General features: G+C 34.8%; 2 protein-coding genes across 2 annotated transcripts; one reads left to right on the top strand and one right to left on the bottom strand.

Moving 5' to 3' along the window:
- The first annotated feature begins 391 nt into the window (after positions 1-391).
- Positions 392-13,018, top strand: LOC128239386 (organic cation transporter protein-like). The gene is made up of 13 exons (XM_052956007.1): positions 392-513; positions 1,031-1,173; positions 2,039-2,200; positions 2,479-2,566; positions 3,270-3,373; positions 3,626-3,780; positions 4,224-4,392; positions 4,783-4,902; positions 5,986-6,087; positions 6,498-6,724; positions 8,700-8,881; positions 9,645-9,796; positions 12,363-13,018. The coding sequence occupies exons 1-13, from the start codon at positions 433-435 to the stop codon at positions 12,508-12,510; spliced, it is 1,833 nt and encodes a 610-aa protein (XP_052811967.1). The 5' UTR covers positions 392-432; the 3' UTR covers positions 12,511-13,018.
- A 78-nt stretch (positions 13,019-13,096) lies between these two features.
- LOC128239387 (peroxisomal targeting signal 2 receptor-like) lies at positions 13,097-25,248 on the bottom strand. Its single transcript, XM_052956008.1, has 9 exons — positions 25,089-25,248; positions 23,888-24,060; positions 23,663-23,698; positions 17,864-17,941; positions 17,103-17,211; positions 16,128-16,234; positions 14,864-14,977; positions 14,512-14,567; positions 13,097-13,962 (listed from the first exon to the last, which is right to left on the bottom strand). Exons 1-9 carry the CDS (start codon positions 25,195-25,197, stop codon positions 13,809-13,811), a joined length of 936 nt encoding a protein of 311 aa, XP_052811968.1. The 5' UTR covers positions 25,198-25,248; the 3' UTR covers positions 13,097-13,808.
- Positions 25,249-27,912: the final 2,664 nt, after the last annotated feature.

Here is a 27,912-nt window from a genome sequence, read left to right as displayed (position 1 = left end):
TGAAGGACAGAAGCGCATGACATAAACATTCATTGTCAAAGTAAGAGAAGTATGTAAAGCTCACTTTAACTTGTTAGAAGGTTTTGAAGTTTTCAGGAATTCAACAATACTTATATATCCAAAATAGCATTCATAGTAACTGTCCTCTTTTTCCTGACCTAGAATTATGACAGGGTCCCAAGATCCAAAATCTACGAGTTTGCAGCAGAATCCAGGAGTCTCGGACTCCCTTTATGTGCCAAACCCAATTTATACATATCTCAACTCTATTCCCTATTGTGTACCTGATTTCAAACAAGAGGAGAGGATGTATTTTAAAAGTGTTTAAATATCTATTTTCACATAACATGTAAACTATTTACATAACTAAGCCAAAGAGATGATTGCCAATTTTATCCAAATAGTCCAAATCATCACCCACTGGGGTCAACCATGGGTAGCATTGATATGCTGAGATGTTCAACATTGTTTTGGGACGACTGTACTTGTTATCATACGGAACATATGACTGCCGTAAGTGATAAAATAAGGTTGTGACTTCATCAATGATAAATATTTTTAAGCAATTTAAATCTCTTGAGTGAAGATATGTGTATTAAAACGTGACTTTTAATTTTGTAAAGCGGAGTACATACATCCTGGTTTCTTACCTGTGACATAAGCATTGAGGACTGACATACTTTTCCTTACAGAAGGAATTAAATGAAGTGCATGTCTATTTACACAACATGGTTTTTAAATAAAGGGTTGTGCAATGGGTACAATTCTCTATGAATTTTAAAAGATACAGGCATTCATAGAAATGACCTAAGCAATAATAAGAAGACATTACATAAAGCTGTTCCTAATTATAAGCAATAGACAAAACATCATTAAAATCAGGAATGCTTAACCATAAGCAAAACACAGGAGCCAGAATGCTAATGTAATCTGTGTGACAATAAAATACTTGACCATCCTTTAGAAAAAAAATGTAAATGCCATTATCAAGAAACACAAGTGTCTGAATCTGAATGTAATCTCTCTGAAGATGCGTTTTGACGATGTTCTCGATGAGATTGGAGGATTCGGGCGATACCAGAAGTGGGTGTTTTTCCTCACCCTGGGGCCAAATCTGTTGGCTGGGTTTATCATGCTCAACCCAGTCTTCCTCCTAGGTATACCAGAACATAGGTAAGTGATATATGGCAGTTCTTTGAATGTTATTGATAATGTAGTCATTTCAAGTAAATAATGAAAAAAATAACAGCAGGCTTTTTCATTTAGGATGATTTTTTTCAGGGACATATAAACAGATGCTCTTATTCAAAGAAGTTAGGGTATATTGCTTTGCACATGTTGGTCGGGAGACAAAATCTTGTCCCAGTTGATAACTCAAAAAAGCTGGTAGGGAGGTTGGTAATGGCCAACAGATGACCTCTATTAATTTTAAGGTAAGTAGGTCAAACATGGTCAAAGTGACCTTGAATACAAAAAGCTTGTTCAATTAAGAATTATAGAATGCTTTGACCTATGGTATTCAAACTTGGTAGAGAGGTTGGTCATGACCAGCAGATGACCCCTATTGATTTTGATGTCATGGTTCTGGTGGCTTTGAACACAAAAAGCATTTCCTATTGACAACAAGAGTGTGCTTGGCCATATGGTCCTCAAACTCAGTAGGACGGTTTTTTCGTGACTGCAGATGACCCTTTATGATTTTGAGGTCAGTAGCTCAAAGGCCACAGTGACCTTGAAAATAAACGCCTAGTCCTATAAATATAAAGAGAACACTTGGATGTATGATTGTCAAACTTGTTATAAACATATTGATTACCACTTCTGTTGACCTAGAAGCAGCTATATGTTTATCTATATGACTTGCATTGCTTTCTGTCATAACTTTATACTTTTTATTCGTTTAACTAATTCACTGCTGTCTGGAGGACCTGCATACATGTTTTACTGGGAACTATAACTCATCCACTTCCAACATTTAGAACTACTATCCTCAAACTTGTTTCTCTTTTATTATTGAAGATGAATATTTATAACACAGGTGTGCCATACCTAACTGTGAGAACGACACTTTTGAGGTACAAAGCCCCACCCACCAGGAATCGATTGATGAGTATATCCCACTCTCCAATACTAAAGGCCTTAAGTATGACAGATGTAACATCTTGCTGCCTAGTGGAAACATCTCCATGACCACTGAGGGGTTTGTACACATATATTCATCACACAAATATAAATGGAATAGTACTATGCAACTGGTCCCAAATATATACATATCGTAGCATCCTGTTATAATACATGTAATACCAAATGTAAAGTAAACAGCCATCAACATAATTTTCTTATTTCAGAAAATAAGACTGGTAAGCCACAAACTGCAAAATAAGTCCTATAAGTCAGTTTATACGTGTACTTGAAAGTTATTATATTTTAAGAATAGTTTATGAAATAGATTAATTTTGTAAACTCAATTCCTTACAGCGCCCTCCTTCCAAATGACAGCCTTAGAGAGGCCTGTTCCAAGTGGGTGTATGACCTGTCTGTCTTCACAGACACATTTGCTTCAGAGGTATATTGGCTTCTTGATAAACCATGAAGAATAAAATGCTGGTTTAAATGTGCACTAAATCATCTAATTTTTAATTCATTATTAGCTTGTCTGTTTATCAAAAGACTGGGTATAGTAATAGCTATAGGCGTTGTGCAAAAACTTAAACCCTTAACTATAATCCAAAAATTGTTCATTATGATCAACTGAAACTTGAAACATACGTTGCTAGAGGCAAGAGCACATTATGTACATCAGGGCCTATAACTCTGACTTTATATTTGTTGTGTAATGCCCATTGTTCGAAACTAAACCAGCAGACAACCCATGGTGTTTGCCTAGTGGCGCTATTGTTCATTTTGTAACATGATGAATAGACAATTGCTGAGAGATGCTTCACTTAATTGGATTGGTGGTGGTGGTAGTGGTGGTGGTGGTGGTGGCAGCCATTGTAGCAATGATGCTGATTATAATGTTGGTGAAAAATTAAATTTAAAATGGTCTATTATATTATCAGTATTGTAGAAATCCTGGGCATTCTACCACTTGGACAAACACAAGTGCTTACATCAGCTAGAAAAGTGAAAGAAATAGGGGGAGATTGTTAATTTTGTTGCCTGTGCTTAAAATCAAATCTTTTAGCTGTACCCAAGGTAGTTGAAGTAGCAGAAACAGGAGCAGTTTATATACTGTGCTTGTAGTTCCTCTTGATGTTTATTTCCAGCATAACCTGGTCTGTGATAAGGAGATCCAGGTTGCTAATGCGGAGATGATCTTCTACGGTGGCATGTTGGTTGGTTCTCTCGCCTCAGGAATATTTGCTGATGTGTAAGTTACTGAATGTTTGTTCAAGGGCTCTTCACATCTATAACAGTTACTATTGTCTCATGCTTTGGACCTGCCATTCCCAGAAAAGAAATGCTAGTCTGGTGAATGGAGAGTCTTTCTACTTTTTCAGTTCTTTCAAAAAGAAAAGAAAATGTAATATCTGTCAATTTAAAAAAACAGAAATTTCTTTTCTTTTAGCATGAGGGTCCAAAAGTAATAATTTTCATTTTTACTTTATTCTTCCCTATCCAGATATGGTCGTAAGCCAGTCATGTATGTCTCCCTAGTGATAATGGTGATCTCCAACATCGGACTGGCCTGGGTACACGCATACTGGCTCTTTGTGATAGTAGAGTTTATTCTTGGAGCCTCTGTGATAGCCACCTTCATGCCTGGCTATATCATTTGTGAGTATGGCTTATCATAAGCATTCTATTAGAGGCTTGAAACACTCGTTGTTTTTTTTTAGAACTCTGTGCGCTTAATAAGAACTATATTTTCCCCCATTTAGCATCTTTTTTAAATCTGTTAAATTTAAAGATCAGTAATGTGTAGAGTGATAAGTATTAAATACTGACAACACTTTCATCACCTAGATAAGACAGAGTCAAAAGCCTGTGATTGACCAATCAGCGATCAGTATCTGTTACAGTGTATGTGCATACACCCCCTTGTGTGTTCAATAAAATAATCCACTGAACACATGGCTTCAATATATGAGTACACAACTTTCTGCTAAAATGAGAAATGGTTCTCTCTGTTATCAATGGAGGTGTTGTTAAACGTAATTATACCATTCAGTATGGGTGACTGAGGCATTAGTTACATTAGCTTCTAAACTTTTTCTCAGCCCTAGAACTGACAAGCTCGAGCAAGCGTGCATGGCCGGGGGTGATATCTGACTTCCCGTACGTGCTGGGCCTGATACTGATGGCAGTAGTGGCCTACATTGTCAGGGAATGGTTCAAGCTACAGCTGTACACATCCTTACCTGGCCTGTTGTTTCTCTCCTACTGGTGGCAAGTATATAGAAGGTTTTAGGACCCAGTGACATTTTGACAAAAGAAATGTGTTAAAAGATCATTTTTAATGAATAACATGTTTTACATGAACTGTAGTATTGTTATACCACACTCTAATACTGTTGAATACTTCTGTATTGAAAACAGATAACGCTAAGACGTTTAACTTCAGTTTACGAATTTGGCACTGCCATCCCAATGCCATCTTCTGTCATTTTATGCCTTTGCATATCAGTACATGGATTGTGTGACACTATTAGTTCTGTTTTGATAAACAAGATACCTTAGGTTGATGCCTGACTACCCAAGCCAGTTTCCGATGAAGTGCCACAAGCTGCTCACAGGAACATGAAACAAGCCCTGACTAAATTGTTCTTACAATCCCAGGTTGATACCAGAATCTCCCCGTTGGCTGCTAACCAAGGGCCGTGTTGCAGAGGCCAAGGTGATCATTGAGAAAGCCGCCCGCTGGAATAAAACTGTGCTGCCTAAACAGTTCTTTAAGAGGTATTTAACATCAGACAACCATCATTATTATACCCCCCAAAACAAAGTTTGGGGGGGGTATACTGGAATCGGGTTGTCCGTCTGTCCGTCTGTCTGTCTGTCCGTCTGTCCGTCCGTTTTTTTTTGTCCGGGATTCATCTTTGTCGTTATTGAACAAATCTTTTTCAAACTTTCAAATATTAATGACCATGATGTAAACCTGTGCCTCCGTGGATTTGGTCAGAGTCGCATGATCCTGAGTGGAGTTGTGGCCCCTTAATGAGTTAAATTGGGCAAAATTAGCTTTGTCCAGGATTCTTCTTTGAAGCTATTGAGCAAATCTTTTTCAAACTTTCAAATATTAATGGCCATGATGTAAACCTTTGCCTCCATGAATTTGGTGGGAGTCACATGATCCTGAGTGGAGTTGTGGCCCCTTAATGAGTTAAATTGGGTAAAATTAGTTTTGTTCGTCCTACTCCTTCGTCATTTTTGAATGAATCTTTTTCAAACTTTTAGCCATGGTGAGAACATTTGCCCCTGTGATTGTGGTTGGAATCACATGATCATGTCTCCAATTATGGCCCCTGAATAAGTTAAAATAGGCAAAAATTATACAGCTTTGTCTAGCCTAATCCTTGGTCATTTTTTCTCATTTTTTCTATAAATCTTTTTCAAACTTTCAGATGTCAATGACCATGATATGAACTGTTGAATATATGATTTGGTGCACCTGTATTAATCAGAATGTTTGCATGGCCTTAAAAAGACCTTTAATTGATTTTGTCCTTAAAAAGACCATCAAAAGTCCTGAAGTTAGGTGCATACAGGCCTTAAATTTGTTACAATATTCGCTTTGGTGGCCTACTCCTTTGTGCCAGGGCAAACAACCTAGACAGGGAAGGGTTGGGGGGTATTCGTTAGCCTTTGGCTTACAGTTCTAGTTGTATTCATTTCTAAGACTAAGCAGTGTATATTCGAGCACATTTTCCTACGACAGCTCTTGTAATATGCAATAGTTCCACACGTAGTATGCAGTCAAACTTAAGGCATACCGATGTATTATTTTCAATATGAAAGGCATTGATTTTCGTCATTTTACAGTAAGTGTATGGATGACATGGACACCGACAAGACGGCCAGTTTCTTACAGCTGTTCTCATCCAAGAAGATGTGTAAAACAACTGTAATAGTGTTTGTGAACTGGTAGGTACCTTGTGATATTGTGGGTACTTTGTTATTCATATATATTGTAATATCTATGTTTGGGTTTAAGGGAAGCTGTAGAAGACAGTCAATATCAAGAATAAACTCAAAAAATGTAACACCAATGTCTTATAGTTCATGCTGAGTGTATTTATATGTATGTATATTGTACTTTTGTTGTAATTAAAGCATACTTACAAATTCCCTCTTTGCATGGCTTACTTTACTGTTTTAAGCTTCATTCTATTGACTGCTTGGAAGTGATATAAGTTCGTTGACAAGACACCAGCATAATTATTTTGTGTACAAGTGGCATATATATATATATATACATTTTCTTTTGAAGAAACATAATGATTTGTTTTGGACAGCTCAAACAACAAACATCAAACATTTATCTCTATTTGCAGGACAATTGTTGCTATGACATACTTCGGGCTGGCCCTGAACTCAGACAACCTGGCGGGAAACCTTTACCTTAATTTTGGCCTGTCGGCGGCGGTGGAGATCCCAGCATACTTTCTCGTGATATACCTGGTGGACCGGATTGGCCGACGTTGGCTCTTCACAGGCTCAATGTTGGTAGGGGGCCTGGCCTGTGCCTCCACCGTGCTGGCTATAGAGTATGAACCGGGAGGTATGTACCTGTGTGGTGTAGTGGATAAATTTATTGGAGGTACATCTAATATTATATTAGTTAATTATTGTTAGTCTTCTGTCACAAGTGAAAACCAGGGGTGGTAGTCAATATCCAACTTAAGATAATCTTTGATTCATCTTAATGTTTTGGTCATCTATTAATAAAAAGTTATTCGATTAGCTACTTCATTATAAGATCCAATTAAGACCAATACTGAATTCTGGCCCAGCTAACATCTTACTATGCCTCCGAAGGTGGGCATATTAAAATCGCACCGTCCGTCCGTCCGTCCGTCCGTCCGGCTCTGCAACTTTCCCTTGTATGGACAGATTTTAAAATAACTTGCCACATGTGTTACACATACCAAGACGACGTGTGGCGTGCAAGACTCGTGTCCCTACCTCAAAGGTCAAGGTCACACTTGGTGTTTATTCACAATGGAGTGCTGCATATAAGGACATAAAGTATAGGTTGTCGTGTCCGGGCTGTAACTTTCTCTTGTATGGACAGATTTTAAAATAACTTGCCACATGTGTACCACATACCAAGACGACTTGTCGCGTGCAAGACCCGTGTCCCTACCTCAAAGGTCAAGGTCACACTTAGTGTTTATTCACAACAGGACAGATTTTAAAATAACTTGTTACATGTGTTCCGCATACGAAGACGACGTGTCCTGTGCAAGACCCATGTCCCTACCTCTAAGGTGAAAGATACACTAAGTGTTTATTCACAAGGGAATTCTGAATATAAGGACATAACAGTGTAGGTTGTCAAGTATGGGTGGTATTTTTTTATGTTCAAAGGAAATTTAAAATAACTTGCCATATGTATTTGACACATAAAGTCAAGATCAACTTTTCATGTACTGACCTTGTTCGTAGGTCAATGTCACATTCGGGGGCATTCGTCACATACTGTGACAGCTCTTGTTTTTAAAAAATGGCTTACACACTATTTTATTTTTCAAATGGCTATTGTCTAGATGCATGAACTCAACTTCTACAAACTACACATACTTGGATAATGTAGAACTACATGTTAAAAAGTAGTTCAAATTTGCACATACACTAGAGTCTCTCTGTTTATTATGTGATCAAGCAATGTACAATGTGATCAAGCAATGTACAATGTGATCAAGCAATGTACGATGTGATCAAGCAATGGACAATGTGATCAAGCAATGGACAATGTGATCAAGCAATGTACGATGTGATCAAGCAATGTACGATGTGATCAAGCAATGTACAATGTGATCAAGCAATGTACAATGTGATCAAGCAATGTACAATGTGATCAAGCAATGTACAATGTGATCAAGCAATGTACGATGTGATCAAGCAATGTACGATGTGATCAAGCAATGTACAATGTGATCAAGCAATGGACAATGTGATCAAACAATGTACAATGTGATCAAGCAATGGACAATGTGATCAAGTAATGTACAATGTGATCAAGCAATGTACAATGTGATCAAGCAATGTACAATGTGATCAAGCAATGTACAATGTGATCAAGCAATGTACAATGTGATCAAGCAATGTACAATGTGATCAAGCAATGTACAATGTGATCAAGCAATGTACAATGTGATCAAGCAATGTACAATGTGATCAAGCAATGGACAATGTGATCAAGCAATGGACAATGTGATCAAGCAATGTCCATTAAATATATCCCCTTTAATGGACTGGTTGACGTTTTACAGAGTTAGGCATGAAAAAATATATTCATGTGAAATGTGAACAAAATGCTTGGCACCATGATTAAACATCATCCAGAGCTATAATAAGAGCTCTATTGTTAACAATTATTTCAAAAGGTGACAGAAAAATGCTATATTTTGCCAAAATAATGTTAGTAATGCTATTGAAATTCTAATTATTTTGGAACAAAATTTAAACAAATCATGTTGCAAACATAAAATCTGTGAGTGAGTCGCTTTAAAACGTTGCATGAATCCCTGTAGGAGGTGACGCCATAGTGGTTGCCCTTGCGATGTTGGGCAAACTCTTCATCACAGCAGCGTACAGTACAGCGCACATTCACAGTGCTGAGCTATTTCCCACGGTTATTAGGAATGCTGGAATGGGAGGGGCATCACTATTTGCTAGTCTGGGTACAATGGTCGCTCCATACATAGTCACAGAGGTATGTGTTGTATATTGTCAGGCTGAAAACATTTTAACCCTTTACTTCATGTAAAACCAAGCCATATCAGGCTGCCAGTGTATGGCTTATCAGTTCAGATCAGTTCCCCTACTTAATAGGAGATTATTGGTTATTATTGGAATTTTGACCCTCATGTATAACAAACCTATTTTCTTAGTATTTCTTTTAGTTTAATCAATAAGTCGTCAATGTAAAGCTTTTAAAGAATTATATTTTCAATCCAGTGTTATAAATTTTATGTTTTTATTTAAATTATTTCCACATGATATTTATAAACAAACAGAAAAACATGTCAAATTTGATGAAAATGAAATTTTATTACACTTTTATTATATAACTTAACACAAATTATTAAATTTATTGGAGTTATATTTTTTACTAAAGCATTACGAATACTATTCACAATACCTTTTTAGAGTAACAATTGTTCTTACTTATGTATCTGTTTTCTTATATTTTGATAAAATACATATTTGAACATTTGTGGTTAGATAAGACTCTTTCGTCTCAGGATAATGTTTCATCTATTGGTGTTCTGTAAACGTTACTGAAAAAAAATAGACCCGTTTGTCTCATTTCATGTGCAATATTCTAATACCTTTCTAAAAAAAAGAGCAGTTGGACACCGAACTCTGGAGTTACATGTAGCTTGGGTGGCACTTATGTCCTGATGGTGTTTGGGGCCTTCATATTAATTTATGCATGGGATCTGCAAACTCATATTGTATATATCTATTGGTAGGGAGAGCAGCTTGGCGGTATATGGGGTGAGGCATTCCCACTCGTGGTGTTTGGGGCCCTTGCATTTCTGACAGGTATCCTGTCCCTGGCTCTGCCGGAGACTCTCGGGAAAAATCTACCAGAGACGGTTGAGGATGGGGAACGGTTTGGAAGGTAAGTGTATGACACATGTAGCTCCACAAAGTCATACACTCTGTAGGCCTTGGACTCAACTGAACATTATTTCCATAAAAGTTAAACATGACCCCTAGTGTCAGTGAATTTTACCATACAAAGTATTCAGCTGTTCTATTACTTTATATCTGCGGTGGCATATATAAATGACATTGTCCGTCTGTGTGTCTGTCTGTTACAACCTTGTCTCAGCCATTACATTAATATTATATATGGGATTCAATTAAACTTTTCCATGGGAAGGCGTGTCTTGCATAAAATATGTGCTCTTATCTCACAGGTCAAGGTTACATTTAGAGATCAATGTTGTTCTTTATAGCAATACTTTATGTTTCAGCCACAATGGTGTTAACATTAATGGGAATTAAATTAAACTTCAAAATCTGTGCTATTTCTCAAAGGTCAAGGTCACACTTGGAGATTAATGTTGTACAATATAGGTTTCATAGGAATACTTAATGTTTCAGCCAAAGCTTTGTTATATTAATAGGAATATAATTAAACTTCGCATAATTGTAAAGCACTGGGTAAGTGTGTTGTACATAAGAGTTGTCCTGTCATCTGATTGCTTTTTGAGGTCATGTTGCACACTATAAATTTTATAGCAACACAGTATGTCTAAGCAATTAATATGAATGAAAATTTACAGTTTTGTCAAGCTCCATTGGAAGGTGTGTCAATTTGAATTTGTGCTCCCATATCATAGGTCAAGGCCATCCCATATCATAGGTCAAGGCCATCCCATATCATAGGTCAAGGCCATACATGTACTTGTAGATCAATGTTGCACAATATGTTTAAACAGTACTTTGTATATCAGTTATCAAGTTTTACCTGTTAACGGGAATTTAGTCAGTCGTCATAGATTTGTAGAACTTCATGCATTTGAATAAATTTGTTAAGCTAAATGGCTTTTTAATCTAACTTTTTTATTCAACATAATTATATGTTATAATATACAAATATGTCCAACAAGACCAATTGGGGTCATTTGTGTCAGCAGTTGTTATCCCACGGAAAGGTAAGTGGATATAGTAATGGTTTGTGTGTTTATGTGTGTACCGGTATGTGTGTGTGTGTCCAGGCAATCTTGTCAAGAGCATACCCGGTAACTTGAAAAGTCTTCAAACTATCACACAGATAGACCTCATTAAAGAAAAGAGAAGTGCACAGGAACCATAACTCTGGGTGCAGTATTTATTGACCAGGTTTTCACATAGTGAAACCAGGTTCTTAGAATGACCTACGTCATTGTGTAGGTGGACACACTTCTTCAAACTAACCTTTCAAACTGAATATCTTAGGTTACAGTTGACATTTTGTGATCAAATTTGGATTGTTGAAACCTTTCATAGTATTGCGTTTTGGGCCTTAGGGTCAAGGTGACTGTTACTAAAAATAGAAAACTTAGTATATAGAAAGAGTTTATGGAGACCTTTCTTGTGATTGTGTTTATCTGTATATCTTTAGTTACAGTTCTTTTATAATACCTAAACCTTTAACATACATACTACACGCAACAAACCAGCCTAGATATAATCGACCAACCTCCCTACCAAGTTTGGTGATCCTAGGTCATGCGGTTTTCCAGTTATCGATCGGAAACGAAGTGTGACGTACGGACGGACTGACGGACTGACGGACTACCGGACTGACGGACAGGGCAAAAACAATATGTCTCCCCCAGAGAGGGGGAGACATAATTCTCACAGCACAGACTAAAGTTATTCGGTCAATCATTGAAAACCTGGTTTCGTTGTATTGTGGCATTTCTTGTTTAGATATTGCCCCTTGTTAATGTTCATTTTTGTCCGGAGCATAACTTGAGAATTCTTTGAGGGCTTGACTTCAAACTTCATTTACAGATATTGGGGAGAAGTGTAGTGCTTAAGAACCATAACTCTGGATGCAGTATTTCTTTTAGTAATTGCCATTTGTTAATTTCCAAACATAATTTTTGTCCAGAGCATAAATTGAAAGTGCTTGAGGTATTGACTTCAAATTTCATATAAAGATGGATCTTATTAAGGAGAAATGCAGCGCATAATTTTGTCCAGACTTATAACTTTATAAGTCTTTAAGGTATTGACTGCAAACTTCATATGAAGATAGATCTGATGGAGGAAACGTGAAGTACACAGAAAGCATAACTCTGGGTGTAGTTGATTTTTTAGTTATTGCCTTTTGTGAATTTTCATACTATATTTTTTGTCCGGAGCATGACTCGAAAAGACTTAGAGGTATTTTCTTCAAACTTCATATACAGGTAGATCTCATTTAGGAGTAGTGCAGCACACACAAGTCACAACTCTTGTAGCAGTATTATTTGAGTTATTGTCCATTGTTTAATTGTAAACCTTTGTGGTAAGGCAAGAGTTTATACTGTATTTGATTTAGTGGGGATATGGCAGTCTGTGACTGGAGAAATTTAATCATGTAAATAATCAGTTTTCTCATAAACAATGTACTCATATATCTCAAATACTTAGATTTCTCTTAAAAAAAAAGAAGTAATGCATCAATAATGTGGTGATTCTCTCTTCAGAACTGGGGCGTTTAATCTGGTGCGAAGTTTACGCCTCCACAAGAGTGGTGACTACGAGAGGATTGGGGACCATTCCTATCAGGCTTCCATCAAGGAGGACTCTGAACATGAACTCTTAGTTTCACAGGACAATAGCTTCAAGTCCTGATATTGTCTGGGTGTTCAAGCATTAAATTGTTTGTGCAGTTTTCCGTGACTGTGATATGGATAATATTATTAATGTTAATAATCTCTGTGTAGAACTATTTATTATTATTTTTATTAAGTAGGCCAGTAATGCTTTATAATTTGTCAATTTTGTAAATATAGGATTATACTGACAACAAATCACATGACAAAATAGTAATCTTAAAGGTTTTTCATGGTCATATGTGTACGTGACCTTGACCTCCATATTGGTTCATGGTCCTTTTCTTGGAGCAGCAGAAATATTTCATGACATGTTTTTTTTTAATTTTGAACAATATTTGTTCAGTGCAATTATTTGCCAAAGCGTGAGGCATTTTTGTTCAAACAATGAACACTGCAACAAGTTGTTAATCATTGTTTCTATGGTAAAATGTTAACAGCATTCATTATTTATCTTCTAATGAGTTGTAAAATAGATTGTTATATTTTGAATGTTACAGTTAGTTTACCTCATCTGATTTGCTGAAAAATAAAACACAAGATTTAAGTGGTTGTATCTTTTTTTTTAAAAAGAAATAATATATACATGGCATACAACTAACTCATATCATTTGTAAGTCAACAATCAAAGGTAAGTTATACAATAAAAAGTCATATTATTCTATGAAAGCATATGTGTATACTCTCTAACTTGCGGTTAAATTTTCACAACAAAAAGATAAACAAGAGTGCAACGAGCCAACGCCAACAACACTTGTCTGTCATTATATAGTCAATTAATGGTTATAACTCAAAGATTATAACAGCCAGAGTCGTGGCTTTGCTAAACATGTGCGTTTTGTCTCTGGCAAGATGTGTACCAAGTTTACTTTTATATCTTAAATGATTTTTATTGTGACTAAGGTTAAAGTTTTTGTATACTAGATGAGGCTGCTGATCACACTGAAGCTATGATAATACTTTGAGTTTTAAGTTGGATAAACAGATGAGCAAAAATCACATGGATGTCTACAATAAGCATATATTTCAGTAAGCACTAGTCAGCTGGGTATTTATTACTTTAGAACATTAAGTTACCTAAAACCTAGACCACCACAAAAATAACTAATTTCAACTGTAAACTATAATCGATGGGAGGTAAAATATGGATTACAACTTCTCTTGATAATTACCAAGTACATAAATATAAAAGAACACATTAAATCCAATTCCACAATGCTAGTATATATATATATATATATATATATGTTTCTCCGCTGGTTTATAAAAGTGGTTTGGCATGGTTTCCATTCACAAGTTTCTACTATTGAGCCAGTATCACAAGGACCTAGGTTTGTACACATGAACAAGAGAGTCCCAGCCACAGTCCACAATCTGTCCCGGCCTGTGCAGGTTAAAGTCCAGGCCATACACAAACTCCGTGTGATGTTCTGTAATCTCCATGGCATGCGGCTGACGTACATCCCAGGTCCTATAATTTCAAGAAATTACTTGGCCATAATATATGGTTGATTCATGTCTTTATAGAAGTTGGGGACAGTTTTCACTCTTTTTAATCTTGTTTCATATATATCAGAGTTGTGCTATTTGATTACCCAGTGGGCAGATAACTGGAGGCCACATATTTATCATTAAAGTTACAAGTATACATGTCTGTGACATATGATATACATTATATATAAGAACTCCGCAGGTGAAGGCAAATGTTTGGGCTTAACTGCAATATTTATTAAAGCCAGAGTTATGGGCCTTGATGCACTCATGTATACTGTCTCATGTAACATGTGTATAAGATTTCTGTGAATATCTTGAAACTGTTTTAGAATTATGGCCAAGGTTAAATTGTAAACACAATGACCACTTCTCCAAGTCAATTACAATACCTTAACTTTAAAAAAAAGTATCAAAAAGGAAATTGCCAATGTGAGAAAGTTTCAGGTAAAATAAGATTAACATGACAGTTAAATAAAGACAACCAAAAGTAATATGTGTATGAGAACATATGAAAACACGAACATACCTCACAGTGAAGTCATAGGAACATGAGGCCAGTGTGTTTCCATTAAATGGAGAGGTCTGAAAAGGTACAAACACAAAGTTAACATACACATGATACATGTACATACCATCTAGGGTAATTAAAAAACTTGACTGTATGGAAAGCAGAAAGTTGCAGTTCCACAAATCTTTACCATGATGATGTCTGTCACAACATATAATGATATTACAAGAAAGATTCATGATTTAGTATAAGACCTGTATTATTGGCTACATGGGTCATCATCTAACTAAAAATCTAAAATAGAATTAAATTGCAAGAGATATTGTGCCACTACATATAATTCATTTTCCATATATTTATAGTGTATTACCTTTACTCTGCGGACAGCAAACCTATGTCCAGTCATCTCACATAGAGGCTTGTTGTAATTACGTATGTCCCAGCCCCTAATACTGCAATCTACCGAACCAGAGTATAATATATTCTGAAAACAACAATAAGTAAATGTACCATTATGTAGATCAACTGCCAAGTAAGATTACTGCAACCAATATGCTCTTACAGCCACATTCACAAACTTTGTACTACATAAGTTGTGCATGTCTAGATTAAAATCAGACAGCAGTCAATTGTATAAAACTTGTAAAATCTTACAACTTATTAAGGTGTTTTATATACTATTGCATGCAGCAGCCAACTGTATAACACTGGATAAGTTATCCAAAAGTTACCTTTTGGCTTGTTTGCGAATAAAGGCCATTTGATTGGTAAACAGAAATTATTGGATAAATATTGACCAACCAATGACTAGTTTGGCCAACTTTATCTCCAAACCAAAGACTGAACCAGTTTTATACAAGTGGCAGCTGTAGCTGATTGGATATGTTGTCCGCAAATTATGGTCTAGTTTGCACATTTAAATAATATGATTGGTTAGTAATAAACACTGAATAAATATTGACCAATCATGAACATTTTGGTTAACTTTAACCAAACCATAGAATAAACCAGTTTTATACAAATGGCTGCTGGTGTATAAGACAGTTGAGGTTTTTATATCATCAAAGAAGTCAAGATGCTGATTTCTGGGAATAGAAAACATTCTGCACTTTGTAATGACCACCAAATGCAACTGAGAAAAAGAAACCAGCAATAAACTTAAAACAACAATATTTATCTTCTTACAGTTTTACAAAAGTAATTTCAAATAAGTGTTGTGAAAAATTAACAAACTGGAAAAAAGAATTACATTTATAAATTATCTTCTTGGTATTTTATTTTACTTTTGAAAGAAACCTTAACTTTACCGAAGACCCCAGATCAGCAAAGTTTTGTTGTATACAAAATGATAATTTTTCAGTATATTCCACAGAAATCTGCTTTCCCTCGAATTCTATAAATATTTTGTTTATACTTAAACTTATATATATGGAAAAAATAAAAATTATTGAGCATTCTAAACAAATGCATGCTTCAAGTATCATAGGGTAAAAATACCATATCTCTAACAATGAAGTATTGCATTTAAAATACCTATTCATGTATCAATTTGAATTTTATCTATGAATACAACCATGATTTTATTTTAGTTTGAAAAGATAACTTAACTTGACCAGCTGGTATAGTACATGTACCTGGTCATACTTGTTCCAATCACATGTGAGCACCTCCCCTTCATGGGCCTGTATCGTACACTGTGGCTGGGGTGTCCGTCTGTCCCATACTCGCAATGTCTTGTCTCCTAAAATATGACCAGAATGAACACAATTCAGTATAATACGGTGATACTGGTACATGTATGCCTATTGCTCCTTACACAGATAATAAAACAATGGGCCAATTATTCAGAACTCAAAACTGTGTTAAAGTTTACAACTAGATTAACAACATTGTTGTTAACTTTTAAAGATAAAATGTTTTTAGACGTGCTCAAATACTTAAATAAAACAAGTACAGCTGAATATGCTGTCTCAAATTTTGTTTGGAAAATAGGTAGTATATCCATGAAACTTCCAGAGTAGAAATGATTTGAAAGTTAACAATAATAATGTTAACAACGTTAATCTAAACAAAATTCTAAACAAGAAGCCCATAATAGTATTAAATATATGCAGTCATGTGTTATCATCTAATATTGACTGAATAATCGGCTTGAATCAACTTGCAATACAATATCTAGATTTAAATGTATGAGTGACATACATACAAAAAATCCAAAACATATATGAAATTAACACATTGAATTAAATTTTTATTAACGCACGTACATGTATCCAAAGCATTCTAATGATGTTGTGCTTTAGTATAGATATCATAACTAATACTTTGTTAATCAGTCTGTGTTATAACTTTATGAGATATTTGGTTTGTTACTATGACATATATATATGCACGAGTAGTCTGTGTTATAACTTTATGAGATATTTGTTTTGTTACTATGACATTTATATATGCACGAATAAATCTATCTATCTAAATTGTTTTATGACTTCTACTATTGGTTTACTTGTACTCTACATATAAACATAAGGGTATCATAAAGAAGGTTTTCATGAAACAACAAGTACTTTTTAACCAGAAATACTGAGACATTATTGTGCTTACAATACCTGATGCTGTAGCAAAGCATCCTGGTAACCGTGGTGACCAGATGGCACTGTAAACAATTCCAGAATGCCCTGTGAATGTGGCCACGGAGTGGGGACTGTCTAGAGACCACTGTGGATAAAACATTTGTATGTACATAAACCTGCATTCTCACAAATATACCGTTTTTACAACTTTTTTTATGAATTGTAATGGAACGAGCAAATTTTTGCATTATTAAAAAAGTTGTAAAAACATTCAATCTGTGAGAGTGCAGCTTTAATGCCTACATTTACACTTATCTGTTATACAACACTCTGTGTCTGAAATTTGTGATTATTCACACATTAATAATGAAATATTATCATGCATTTTTTTTATAACATAAAATGTGTTTTAAGAAATCTTTTGTATAATCTCTCAACAAATTCTTTAAAATGGCAAAAAATGTCTTGTTTTTAGTGACTGTATCAACAAGATGTGCAGTTAGCGCAGTGGTTTGAGCACTCACTCTTCGCCTAGGCAACGTTGGTTCCATATCCAGCCTGGGCGCATGTGAATTTGTTTTTTGTCACAAAGACGGAGAAGTGGGTTTCCCCCGGGAACTCCAGTTTCCCCAACAACACAAAATCACACTCTCACATAACATCGTGCCAACAAGAATGGCTAGTATAATGTTAAAAAAATAAATAAACTAAACAAGCAAAGCAACAAACATGTTTGAATAGAATATAGCTTCAAAATATAAAACCAAGGAAGTCTTAAGTATCAAAGAGACCCTTACCAACTTAATAGTGGAATCCCAGGAAGCCGTTAGAATAAAATTTTCTGCTCTTGTTGGACTCCAATCAACAGAACTGACCTGAATAAAGAACAATTGCATTTAACAACACTTCATTTTCCAATTATCACTTGATTGCATTTTAAAGTTTTGGAGTTTTACAGTAGGCATGGGGGTTGGATTGAGTAATATAGTATTGTAATAGTAACAAAGAAGATATCTTCAAACTTCAAACTTCAAAGTTTATTGACAAATCGGCATATAACAATACCTTTGGCCATTAAACATATTTAACATTGTACAGACGGCCGAATGATATTTTTTACAACACAATTTCATATATAGTTATAAGGAGTACATGTTTTTAAAGAACATATAGATAGATATTAAGCAAAAGTTAAGAAGCAGGTATATTATCAAGCTGTTCTTGTCTATTTAGCATAGCATGATGAATATATTTAGAAACATTTCTAATTGTTTTTGATTTTTCACACGACATTAACTTAATAAACTTTTGAATAGTCGGGAATGCTACATTTATACAATATTTTAGTCTTAAATTACGATAAAGTGGGCAGCATAAAATAAAATGGTATTCGGATTCTACTACTCTCAAATTACAACATTTACAAAGTCTAGCATTTCTATCAATATTTAGATATCTGCCCGTTTCAATTTCCAAAGAGTGAGAACACAAACGTAATTTCGACATTTCTTTTCTAATATAATCATTATTAATAACATCAATATATTTTTCAAATTTAAGCTCACTTTTAAATAGTCTATAAAAATCTAGTTTTGATTGGCTAGCTACACTTGTGTTCCACTCCTGTTTATACTGGTCATACAATCTTTGTTTAAACAGAGGTAAGTAATTAACATCATTATTGAAAGCTGTGAAGGTATCACTGAATCCCATGTTGTCTAACAATGTTTTTAAAGCAAAAGCCCAAGAATTATTTCTATTTAAGTGTACAACTTGTAACTGTTCTGAATGAAACATATATATATAGGGTTATCAGTATTTTTCATTATTTTTAACCAATACCTTAGTGCACGTTCCTTACATTTAACAAACAATGGATATCTACCCAGTTCTCCAAGAACTGCTGCACTAGAAGTCTGAGGTTTGACACCCAGCAGGTGTTTGCAAAATTTAAGATGTAATCTATCAACTTCTTTATAATTATATATGCCCCATATTTCAGAGCCATACATCAGAATGGGGGAAATGAGTGAATCAAATAGTTTTAGTTTAGATTTAACATCAAGATGAACTTTGCTAAATATAGACAATAGACTATGATAGGCTTTAAGTGCTTGTTCATGCAATGTTTGTACAACATATTTCATATTCCCAGTGTAATGGAATTTAATTCCAAGATATGTAAACGAGTCAACAAGGTCAATGATTTCACCGTTCACTGTCCACACAAACATGTGTCTGGATTTACGTTTTTCAAATATACACACTTTTGTCTTATTTACATTAATTTTCAGACCCCATTTATGAGAATAAGTATACACATTATCTAACAATGCTTGCAAGCTATTGGGGTCCGTAGTGAAAAGAGCAATATCATCTGCAAACAGCAACATATATACAGACAACAATTCTATATCTTTATCATTGATAAATAAAATAAATAATAATGGAGAAAGTGGTTCACCTTGTTTTACAACAAGAGAAACATAAAACCCCCAGTTATTTCCATATTTCTACAGTTGCATACACACGATTTGACATTCATATATATTGATTTGATCATTCTTAACATTTTGCAACTCACCAGATTTTAATAGTTTTATCCATAAAGCCTCGTGATTAACTGTATCAAACGCCTTTTCATAATCAATGAAGGCACAATACAGTTTTGATTTATTCATTAAAACCTTCTGAATAATACTATGCAATATAAATATACAATCTGAAGTGCTGTGGTTATCTCTAAATCCGAATTGTGTGTCATTAAAAATATTTCCATTTTCACACCAATCATTTATTCTATTACGTAGAGTAAGAGAAAATATTTTAGCCATTATATTGACAAGAGTGATACCACGATAGTTGGAGGGATCGGTTCTATCTCCTTTCTTAAATTGGAACAATTATGCCCTTTGTCCAAGACTCAGGGTATTCGCCCTTATCATAAATATGGTTAAATAATTGAACTAAATATGGTGCAATAAAAATTTTGCTATCAATAAAAAAATCAGCAACATTGTTTGTGATATCAGCACTTTTATGTCTGTTTAACATGGATATAGTTTTGCATATTTCCTCAATGGAAAACGGACAATCTAACATTTCAATATTCACTTCTTCATTTGAATAATCATCATCCTCATCACCAAAAGTGCTAGGATGCGGGGAATTAGATACATTCGTAAAATGATCAAAAAATTCATTGATTTCTATCTCAATAGGATTAGCACTTTTTGCCTTTTTATATTTTTAATATGTTTCCAGAATTTACGTGGATTTTGTTTACTTAACAAAGATAACGTATGTTTTTCTTTGTTGTAAAAATCATACTTTGCAGACCGTTTAGTTTTACAATACAATCTGCGAGCATTTAAAAATATAATCTTATTTTCAGCAGTCGGGTTTGAATTAAATAAACGTTTACATCTGTAGAACTCATCTTTATATCGTTTACAGTTACCATTGAACCAGCCCGACTTTTTAACTTTTTTAGGTTTAGATGAGTTATTATAGAATTGTCGACCATGGAGACGGGACGAAATATCAAATATAATATCTGACATGTTATCTATACACGTCGTAACATTTATAGTATTTGAAAGTAAATCATTTACTAATTTATCAAAGTGAATTTTGCTATTGTCTAAAGCATCATTCAAAGAGTCTACGTTACAATTTTCCCATACAATTTTATCGTACACAACATCTTGGACATTATTACACATACTGTTATAGTTCAACTGTAACGTAAACGAAATAGGACAATGGTCCAAAAATTCTGATAACTGTTTAACAACCATGTTATCAAACAACGAATACAGATTACTATTGCATATAACATAGTCAACAACACTTGCTGATACATCATTACGGATTAAATTATAGCAAGTAAAATGCCCAGGTTCAATACGACCATTCATAATATATAAACTAGATTGCTTGCACAGTGATAATAATTTATTTCCAAAATTATTTGACGATTCATCAAATGATTGTCGTAACGGTAAACCAACGGGTACGTCATTATCGTCAGGCAAATCAACATAACGGTGAAGATTAATATTTTCAACAAAATCTAATCTTTGACCTACTCTAGCATTTAAGTCACCACAAACTATAATATCACCTAATTGGGAATAAAGACGGATATCATCTTCAAGCTTATCAAAAAAATCGAACTCAAATAATGGAGAATCTCGTTTTTTATATTCACTAGAATTCTCAGGCGGTATATAGCAACAACATATATATATATATCATTTAATGATCCAAAATACGTTTTTTTGAGCTTTATCCAAACAATTCCTTTTTCATCTAAATTAATTAGCTCTATATGACCACTAAATTTAGTTTTATAATATATGACGACACCCACACTGTAACGTTTGGCTTTTTTTATTATATTTTGGTCTCGGACAGGAGAAAACTTCGTAATTTTCTATATTAACATTTTTGTGTTTATGATTCCAAGTTTCAGTAAGGAACAATACGTCATACTTTAATATAATATTTAGAAAGTCATTATCATCAAGTTTTGAACATAAACCGTTCACATTCCAAACTAGAAAGATGAGTTGCTTCTCACAGCTGTCCTAAGCTGTATCCGTGTTGCTCTGGGTACCGTCTTGGAGTCCCGGCGCTTGATTCCGGTCCGCCAGGGTCCCTGGGTCCGTGTCGGGGTGTGCCGCCAGTCCCGGGTTGGGCGCGTTATACTGAACAGCGGCCGCACGTGGAGCACTATTACTAGACGGCGGTGGACGGTATCCCGCTTGGCGAGCAGCACCCTGGTTCCTGGGATGCCGTGGCGGGAGTTCCGGTACTGGGCCTGGGGGGAGATGATCAGCTGTGAACCTCTGGTTATCGATATATAGAGTGTCATATGCTAAGACAGTTTGTTTATGCGCGTTACGAGCCTGCACGAGATATGGAATCAACTTCCTACGGCGCACTTGGACTGCTTTCGGAAACTGATCGCTGACTTTGATTGGAAGGGTTTGACCATGGTGTGAGAACGCCTGCTTATCGCGTACACGTTGTTTCACCTCCATCTTGTCACCATAGAAGTGAAACTTAGCGACTATAGGACGAGTTTTACCCCCTTCGAATTTGCCGGTACGATGTACTTGTTCAAATTTGATTCGTGTCTCTGCATCATGAATTTCAAGGTCATTCTTGCAAAAATGAATTACCTTAGCTTGGCAATTCTCAGATATACGCGCCTCAGGGGTTGTTTCTTCTAGCACATTGAAAAAAGCAGATTGTCACGCATTAAACGAGATTGGCTGTCAATAACATCGTTGCGTAAAATATCATTATCACGCTTCAATTGGTGAATTTCGTTCAAAATTTTATCATTTCGCGATTTTTCAGCTTTAAGTATTTTTTCAAACTGTTCATGACTCTTTCTTAAATCTTCGCAAACTTGGCTGCCGTACGATCTACTAGCTTCCATTTCCGTAACTTTCTCATCCACGCTTTTAACTCTAGTTTCTAAAGACGTCACTCGATGTGAAATACTTGTAATGTTCGATTCAATTTTGTCTAATTTGTTCAATTTTGACTCCCTATTTTTCTGACAAGTTTCAATAATTGACAGTTTATCCGCAATGGACTGTAACAGAGAGCTCTCTACGGAAGGCTGAACAGCGTATGATGGCGACTGTTGGAGTGGCGTCTACGGTGTACCGAGTGGTGCATATTGAATGGGCCCCTCATTGATGAACTGCATATGGGGTGGTACATATTGTCCCATGTACTGAGTGGGTGTTCCTTGACCCACCGTATTTAACGGTGGTGGCGTCGTCATGGTATCAGTTGGACGCTTTTCCGGTTGGCTAGAAGTAGAACCTGGTGAAGCCTCGTCCTTAGGGCGTTTCTTCCCTTTACCCATAAATGACTTTAACAACTGGATCCACAGCGGGCTAACTTGATCAGAGATCAAAGAACGTGTTCCGTTAGCCTGGACAGGCGCCGAAATAACATTAATATCCAATCACTGAAGATTAACGAGCCTGCCCACAGGGTCTTACCAATAAAAGCTAACAGTAATCCGTGACAGCCCTTGAGAAGTTATCACTCAGATGGTATGGCTGTTACTATTATTGTACTATGTTGAAGATCGAAAAAAACAAAAAACAACAAAGAACTTTCAGAAAACACATCAAATCATACAGTTTCATTCAATTTTGCAACATCATTAGTCACTACATTTTGAGAAGGCACTGAGCTGATATGATATATCCAAGTTTCATAACAATCCGTTCACTTTTAGCACTATTAAAACCTAAAATACTCGAGAGCGAAAAAAACACGACCGACTGTATATCACGTGGCTAAGATACCCATAAGATATCAAAGGAATGATGTCTGCACATGCTTGCAGTTTCTCGAATGTATTTAAGTTATTATTAAATAACTTAACTTATTTACCACTTTACAGCACTGCGTTCTAGCTATTAATTGTTTTTACTGTTTGAATCATATTCTTTCATTGCCAATATTTTTGGTTCAAAAGTTGCTTTATAGCAAGATATGTCATAAGCTGAGTAAAACGTTTTTGAGAAACAGAGACCAGAAAAACATGAGTCTATACAAACCTCTTTGCTGTGTTCCTTAAATGCTTTTAAAGGTCCCTGAAATGGAAATAAGGCATATATCACAAGTATTTTAATTTTAGTATACAGACATTATTCGAATACAGCTATCAACTTAAACATTTCTTTTGTCAGTTTCGAAGAATTTACATGCTATATTATCCTTCAAAGCTATTTGCAAGTAGAAACATTTCATTTATTAAAAAATATAAATCTTTTAAAACAAACCTTTGGATTTGTAACATCATACACAAGCAACGAGCCATCTCCGGCACCTACAACAACAACATTTTCGTTGTTCTCAGACCAAGCAGCATCAAACAAACCATCATTCCACTCGTAAATCTTCACTGGCTCAATTCCTGACGACAGAATGTCAAACACGAACAATGTGCCTCTTCCTGGAAGTAAAGATATGTATTATCCAAACTGTCACAGGAGGAAATAAACAGTAATTGGAAAGCGATATAACAAAACAAGTAGTTCCGTATGTTACCTTTCTGTACAGCCCAGTGCTTTGTTAAATCATTAACATATAAAGAATTCAGGCAATGATCAATGTTTTGAAAACAATTTTTTTTATTTTATTTTATTTATAATGTTTCATTAGATTTGTATCAACTGCACAGTTCATCGAATTTCCTTCCATGAATGAAAATGCAATTTACGTTAGAGTTTGATATAAAATATGAACATAAAATTAAAAGTACAATGTACATGCAGTTTAAAGAAAAATGAATACAATTCCATATGGTTCTCAAATTTGCAGCTTACGCTATGCCAGTGATATAACCACTGAGCTATCCACAACTGTTGATACATGACTTTTTACCATGTGTTTGAAAGTGATTCTTTTTCTCATCTATAGGTTAACTCGCATATCAGAGAGGTAACAAGGAATGCTGGGCTCAAAAAGGATAAAAACTATCGTGCAGATAAATGACAGTGCTGTTCACTTATACAGTACGCTCTTTATTGAGCTTGTCTGTGACAATTATGTCTACTACAATCCTCGCGATTGAAATTATTCGCTCTCACCTAAGCAAGCAATTTCAATTTTTTTTGTGCATGTTCTAGTACTTAAATAATTGCAATAAATATATTTTATATAATAATGTATTGATTAACAGATTTTGGTTCACTGTTTAAAAAGAATGAATATAGCTTTTGCATTTATTGACAATGTATGCATTAGAATTATGTTTGTAACACTGGAGAGAGGAGAGAAGTCATGTTTAACCCAACGAATAGCCCGATGTTGAACCATTTTAATTTTATTGGTGTTTGATTTTGTGTGTGGGTGCCAAATTGTGCTTGCATATTCAAACTGTGGACGGACAAGGGTTTTGTAAGCTAAAGTCCTGACACTTTCTGTTTTTGTTTTTATATTTCTTTTAATGAAGTTGAGAGGATTATTTCCACTGTATACCTGCTATTCCATAATATTGAGATGTAGCACATACAAAACGATCAGGCAGATATGGGGAAAACTTAACAGAGTAACCGTGACGATCTTTTGTTTTAAATGAAAGCGTCATTTCATTTCAATGATTGTTTACTTTCTGATGTCATTATTCAGCATGAGCAGAAAAAACGTAAACATGCACTTTGACCTTCAATGTCGTAAACTTTGACGTATCGGTTAAACATAATAGTTTAGCTTTAGCTAGCTTTGTTAAGGATATTTGTTATAAAATATATACATGCATATTGAAACCTTATTATTTTACTGTAAACAGCCCAAAGCTAATATAAAGTTTTTATTAATAATCTATTACAAGGTTATCTTCAACTATTATTTTATTCCTACGTGGGAGACTTCCATTCGAAACCCCCGAATTGGGAGATTTCGTTATAAATTTTAATGACAGAAAAAAACTGGAAACAATTATTATTGTCATGAATTTAATGATAGTATATTACACATCAGCTATAAGGTTCTAAGTCAATAGTCAGGTGCAGTTTCTCAATATCTGTCAACTAGAATGGAATGATGTTATATTAGACAAAGTACTAAATACTAAATTGTTTATGAACAACTCTTATAGGTGTATTGTTTGTTTCTAATGTCCCAACAGCTACCACAGCAACATCCGCCGCTAGGCTATATAGGATTTATTTAATGCCAGTGCATCTTGGTTGGCATCCCCTTTAAGATTTTCGAACATTTAAGAAGAATCAGGCGCAACTCAAAAAGATTGTCAAGTGTTATCGTATATTGCAATGCCTACAAATAATTGCAACCTATAGAGAAATAAATTGGAAATTGCTATGATGATGGTCTCCAAATAGACACGGACATGATGTTATAATAGTGATTCCATCACAACCAAACACGTACCGTATGAGATGTTTGGTTGGAGAAGGCTATACATTCACAATAGTTCGGCAAAATATTTTTACTCCCCCTCTATCATCATGTATACCATTTCAATAGTCAAACAGCCCTGATATCGGTATTCTGTTTTCAAATGAGACTTTCGAAATTCTATGTTTGGCTACAAGTATGCGATGTTTATTTTGACATTATCCGCTGACATTATCATGCCATGCACTTTTACATATGCATGTAGATAAGTTTATCATAAAGACAAAAGGGATATTTCATTTAATAATGTGTAATGAACTTTCCTACTGTTAACATAAAATCACGATAAACGTTGGTGTAGATCCGCAGTGCTTGCGAACAGAACTTGAATTAATTGTGGAACAACCTATCAAGAGGAATTGACCCATGTTCTTAGTGAATTCCACTCCAATTCAGATAAAAAAAAAACGCTATTATGAATAACCCGAGAGTCATTTTTAGCGACACTTTATCCTCTCCGATCAAACCTTTGCTGGACACAGAACAAACTATCGAAATTTTGAAATGTTGTTTTATATTCGCTTCACATTATTTAAATAAATAAAAATATTTATGTTTGTTCGAATATAGTTTATAATTTTATGTAAAATAATACGGGATCTATGGATCAAGGTTACATTTTGCTGTTTCTTACTGGCTTCAATAACTATGCAGCTTTTATATGTACATGTTTATGCTACTGCACCAAGAGCGATTTCCGGAGTATACCACGATTAAAGTTTCAAGTTTTCAAGTTTTATTGGCAATATCGGCAATACATAAGCTTTCGCTATGAACAATACACATAGGATGCGATAGAAATGAAAAGGTGTCAAATACAAAAGAGACACATACTTACATATAATTATTATATGACGCTGGAACAGAATAATTATTTACTTTATTGTACTATCTAACTATGAAGCAACTGCATCAATGCTGACAGAACGTCGTAGAAAAGCATTGTAAATCTATTTATAAACATATCTTGTATTGTTTGTGTAAAACAAGCCTACATGTATTCGGGATATTACATGAATTGTATATATTATATTGTAGACGTAAATCATTATAAAAAGGACAAGCAAGCAATAATGAAATTCAGATTCAACCATATTAGTACTGCATAGTTTACATTTTCGTTCTAAACGTGCAACATTATTGAACCTTCCAACTTCAATTTCAAGAGAGTGAGAACATCGCCGCAATCTCGATAATGCGATTCAATATGTATAATTCATATTTAAATCAACATACTTTTCTGCCCGTCTTTTCAAATTCAAATTTAACTTTAATTGTTTATAATAATTTAACTTCGGTTGTAAATGAATAGCATCAGTTCAGTGTTGTACATATTGATCGTGAAGGTGTTGTCTTATTGCTTTAACACAAGAATTGTTAATTTGATCAGTATACCAAACATTACTAAAACCAATGGTGTCTAACATATTCTTTACATATTTAGACCAGTTATCCTTAGCGTTGCAGTAAACAAAAGTAACACCATTAACTTGTTCACAATATATACTATTTACTTTAGTAAGCGAAGTTGGGGAAGATTTAATTTTGCACCAAAATTTAAGTGTTCTGATTTTACATAACAAAGTTTATTGAAATCGTCCTAGCTCTCCAAGTACAGCAGCATTAGAAGTTGAGAGCATATAAATATACGTATAATAATTTGTAAACAACCTCCTGCTTCTTCAAGTTTCTTGTATATCGTTTGCCTCTCTGTGGTGGACCACGTTTGTTTAGTGTATTATTATGGCAGTAAAATATACGAGATTTACCCACAGAATTTAAGCAATACAAACTTACAGCCTACAACCATTGTGTATAATTAAAATACCTAAAAATGTATAATGTATATGTTACCATTTGTACTGTTCAATTATATATAATTATA

Source organism: Mya arenaria, chromosome 6, assembly GCF_026914265.1.
Source record: "Mya arenaria isolate MELC-2E11 chromosome 6, ASM2691426v1".
Classification (NCBI taxonomy): Eukaryota; Metazoa; Mollusca; class Bivalvia; order Myida; family Myidae; genus Mya; species Mya arenaria.
Note: the sequence above shows the minus strand (reverse complement) of the source record. Positions and strands in the feature narration are given on the sequence as shown.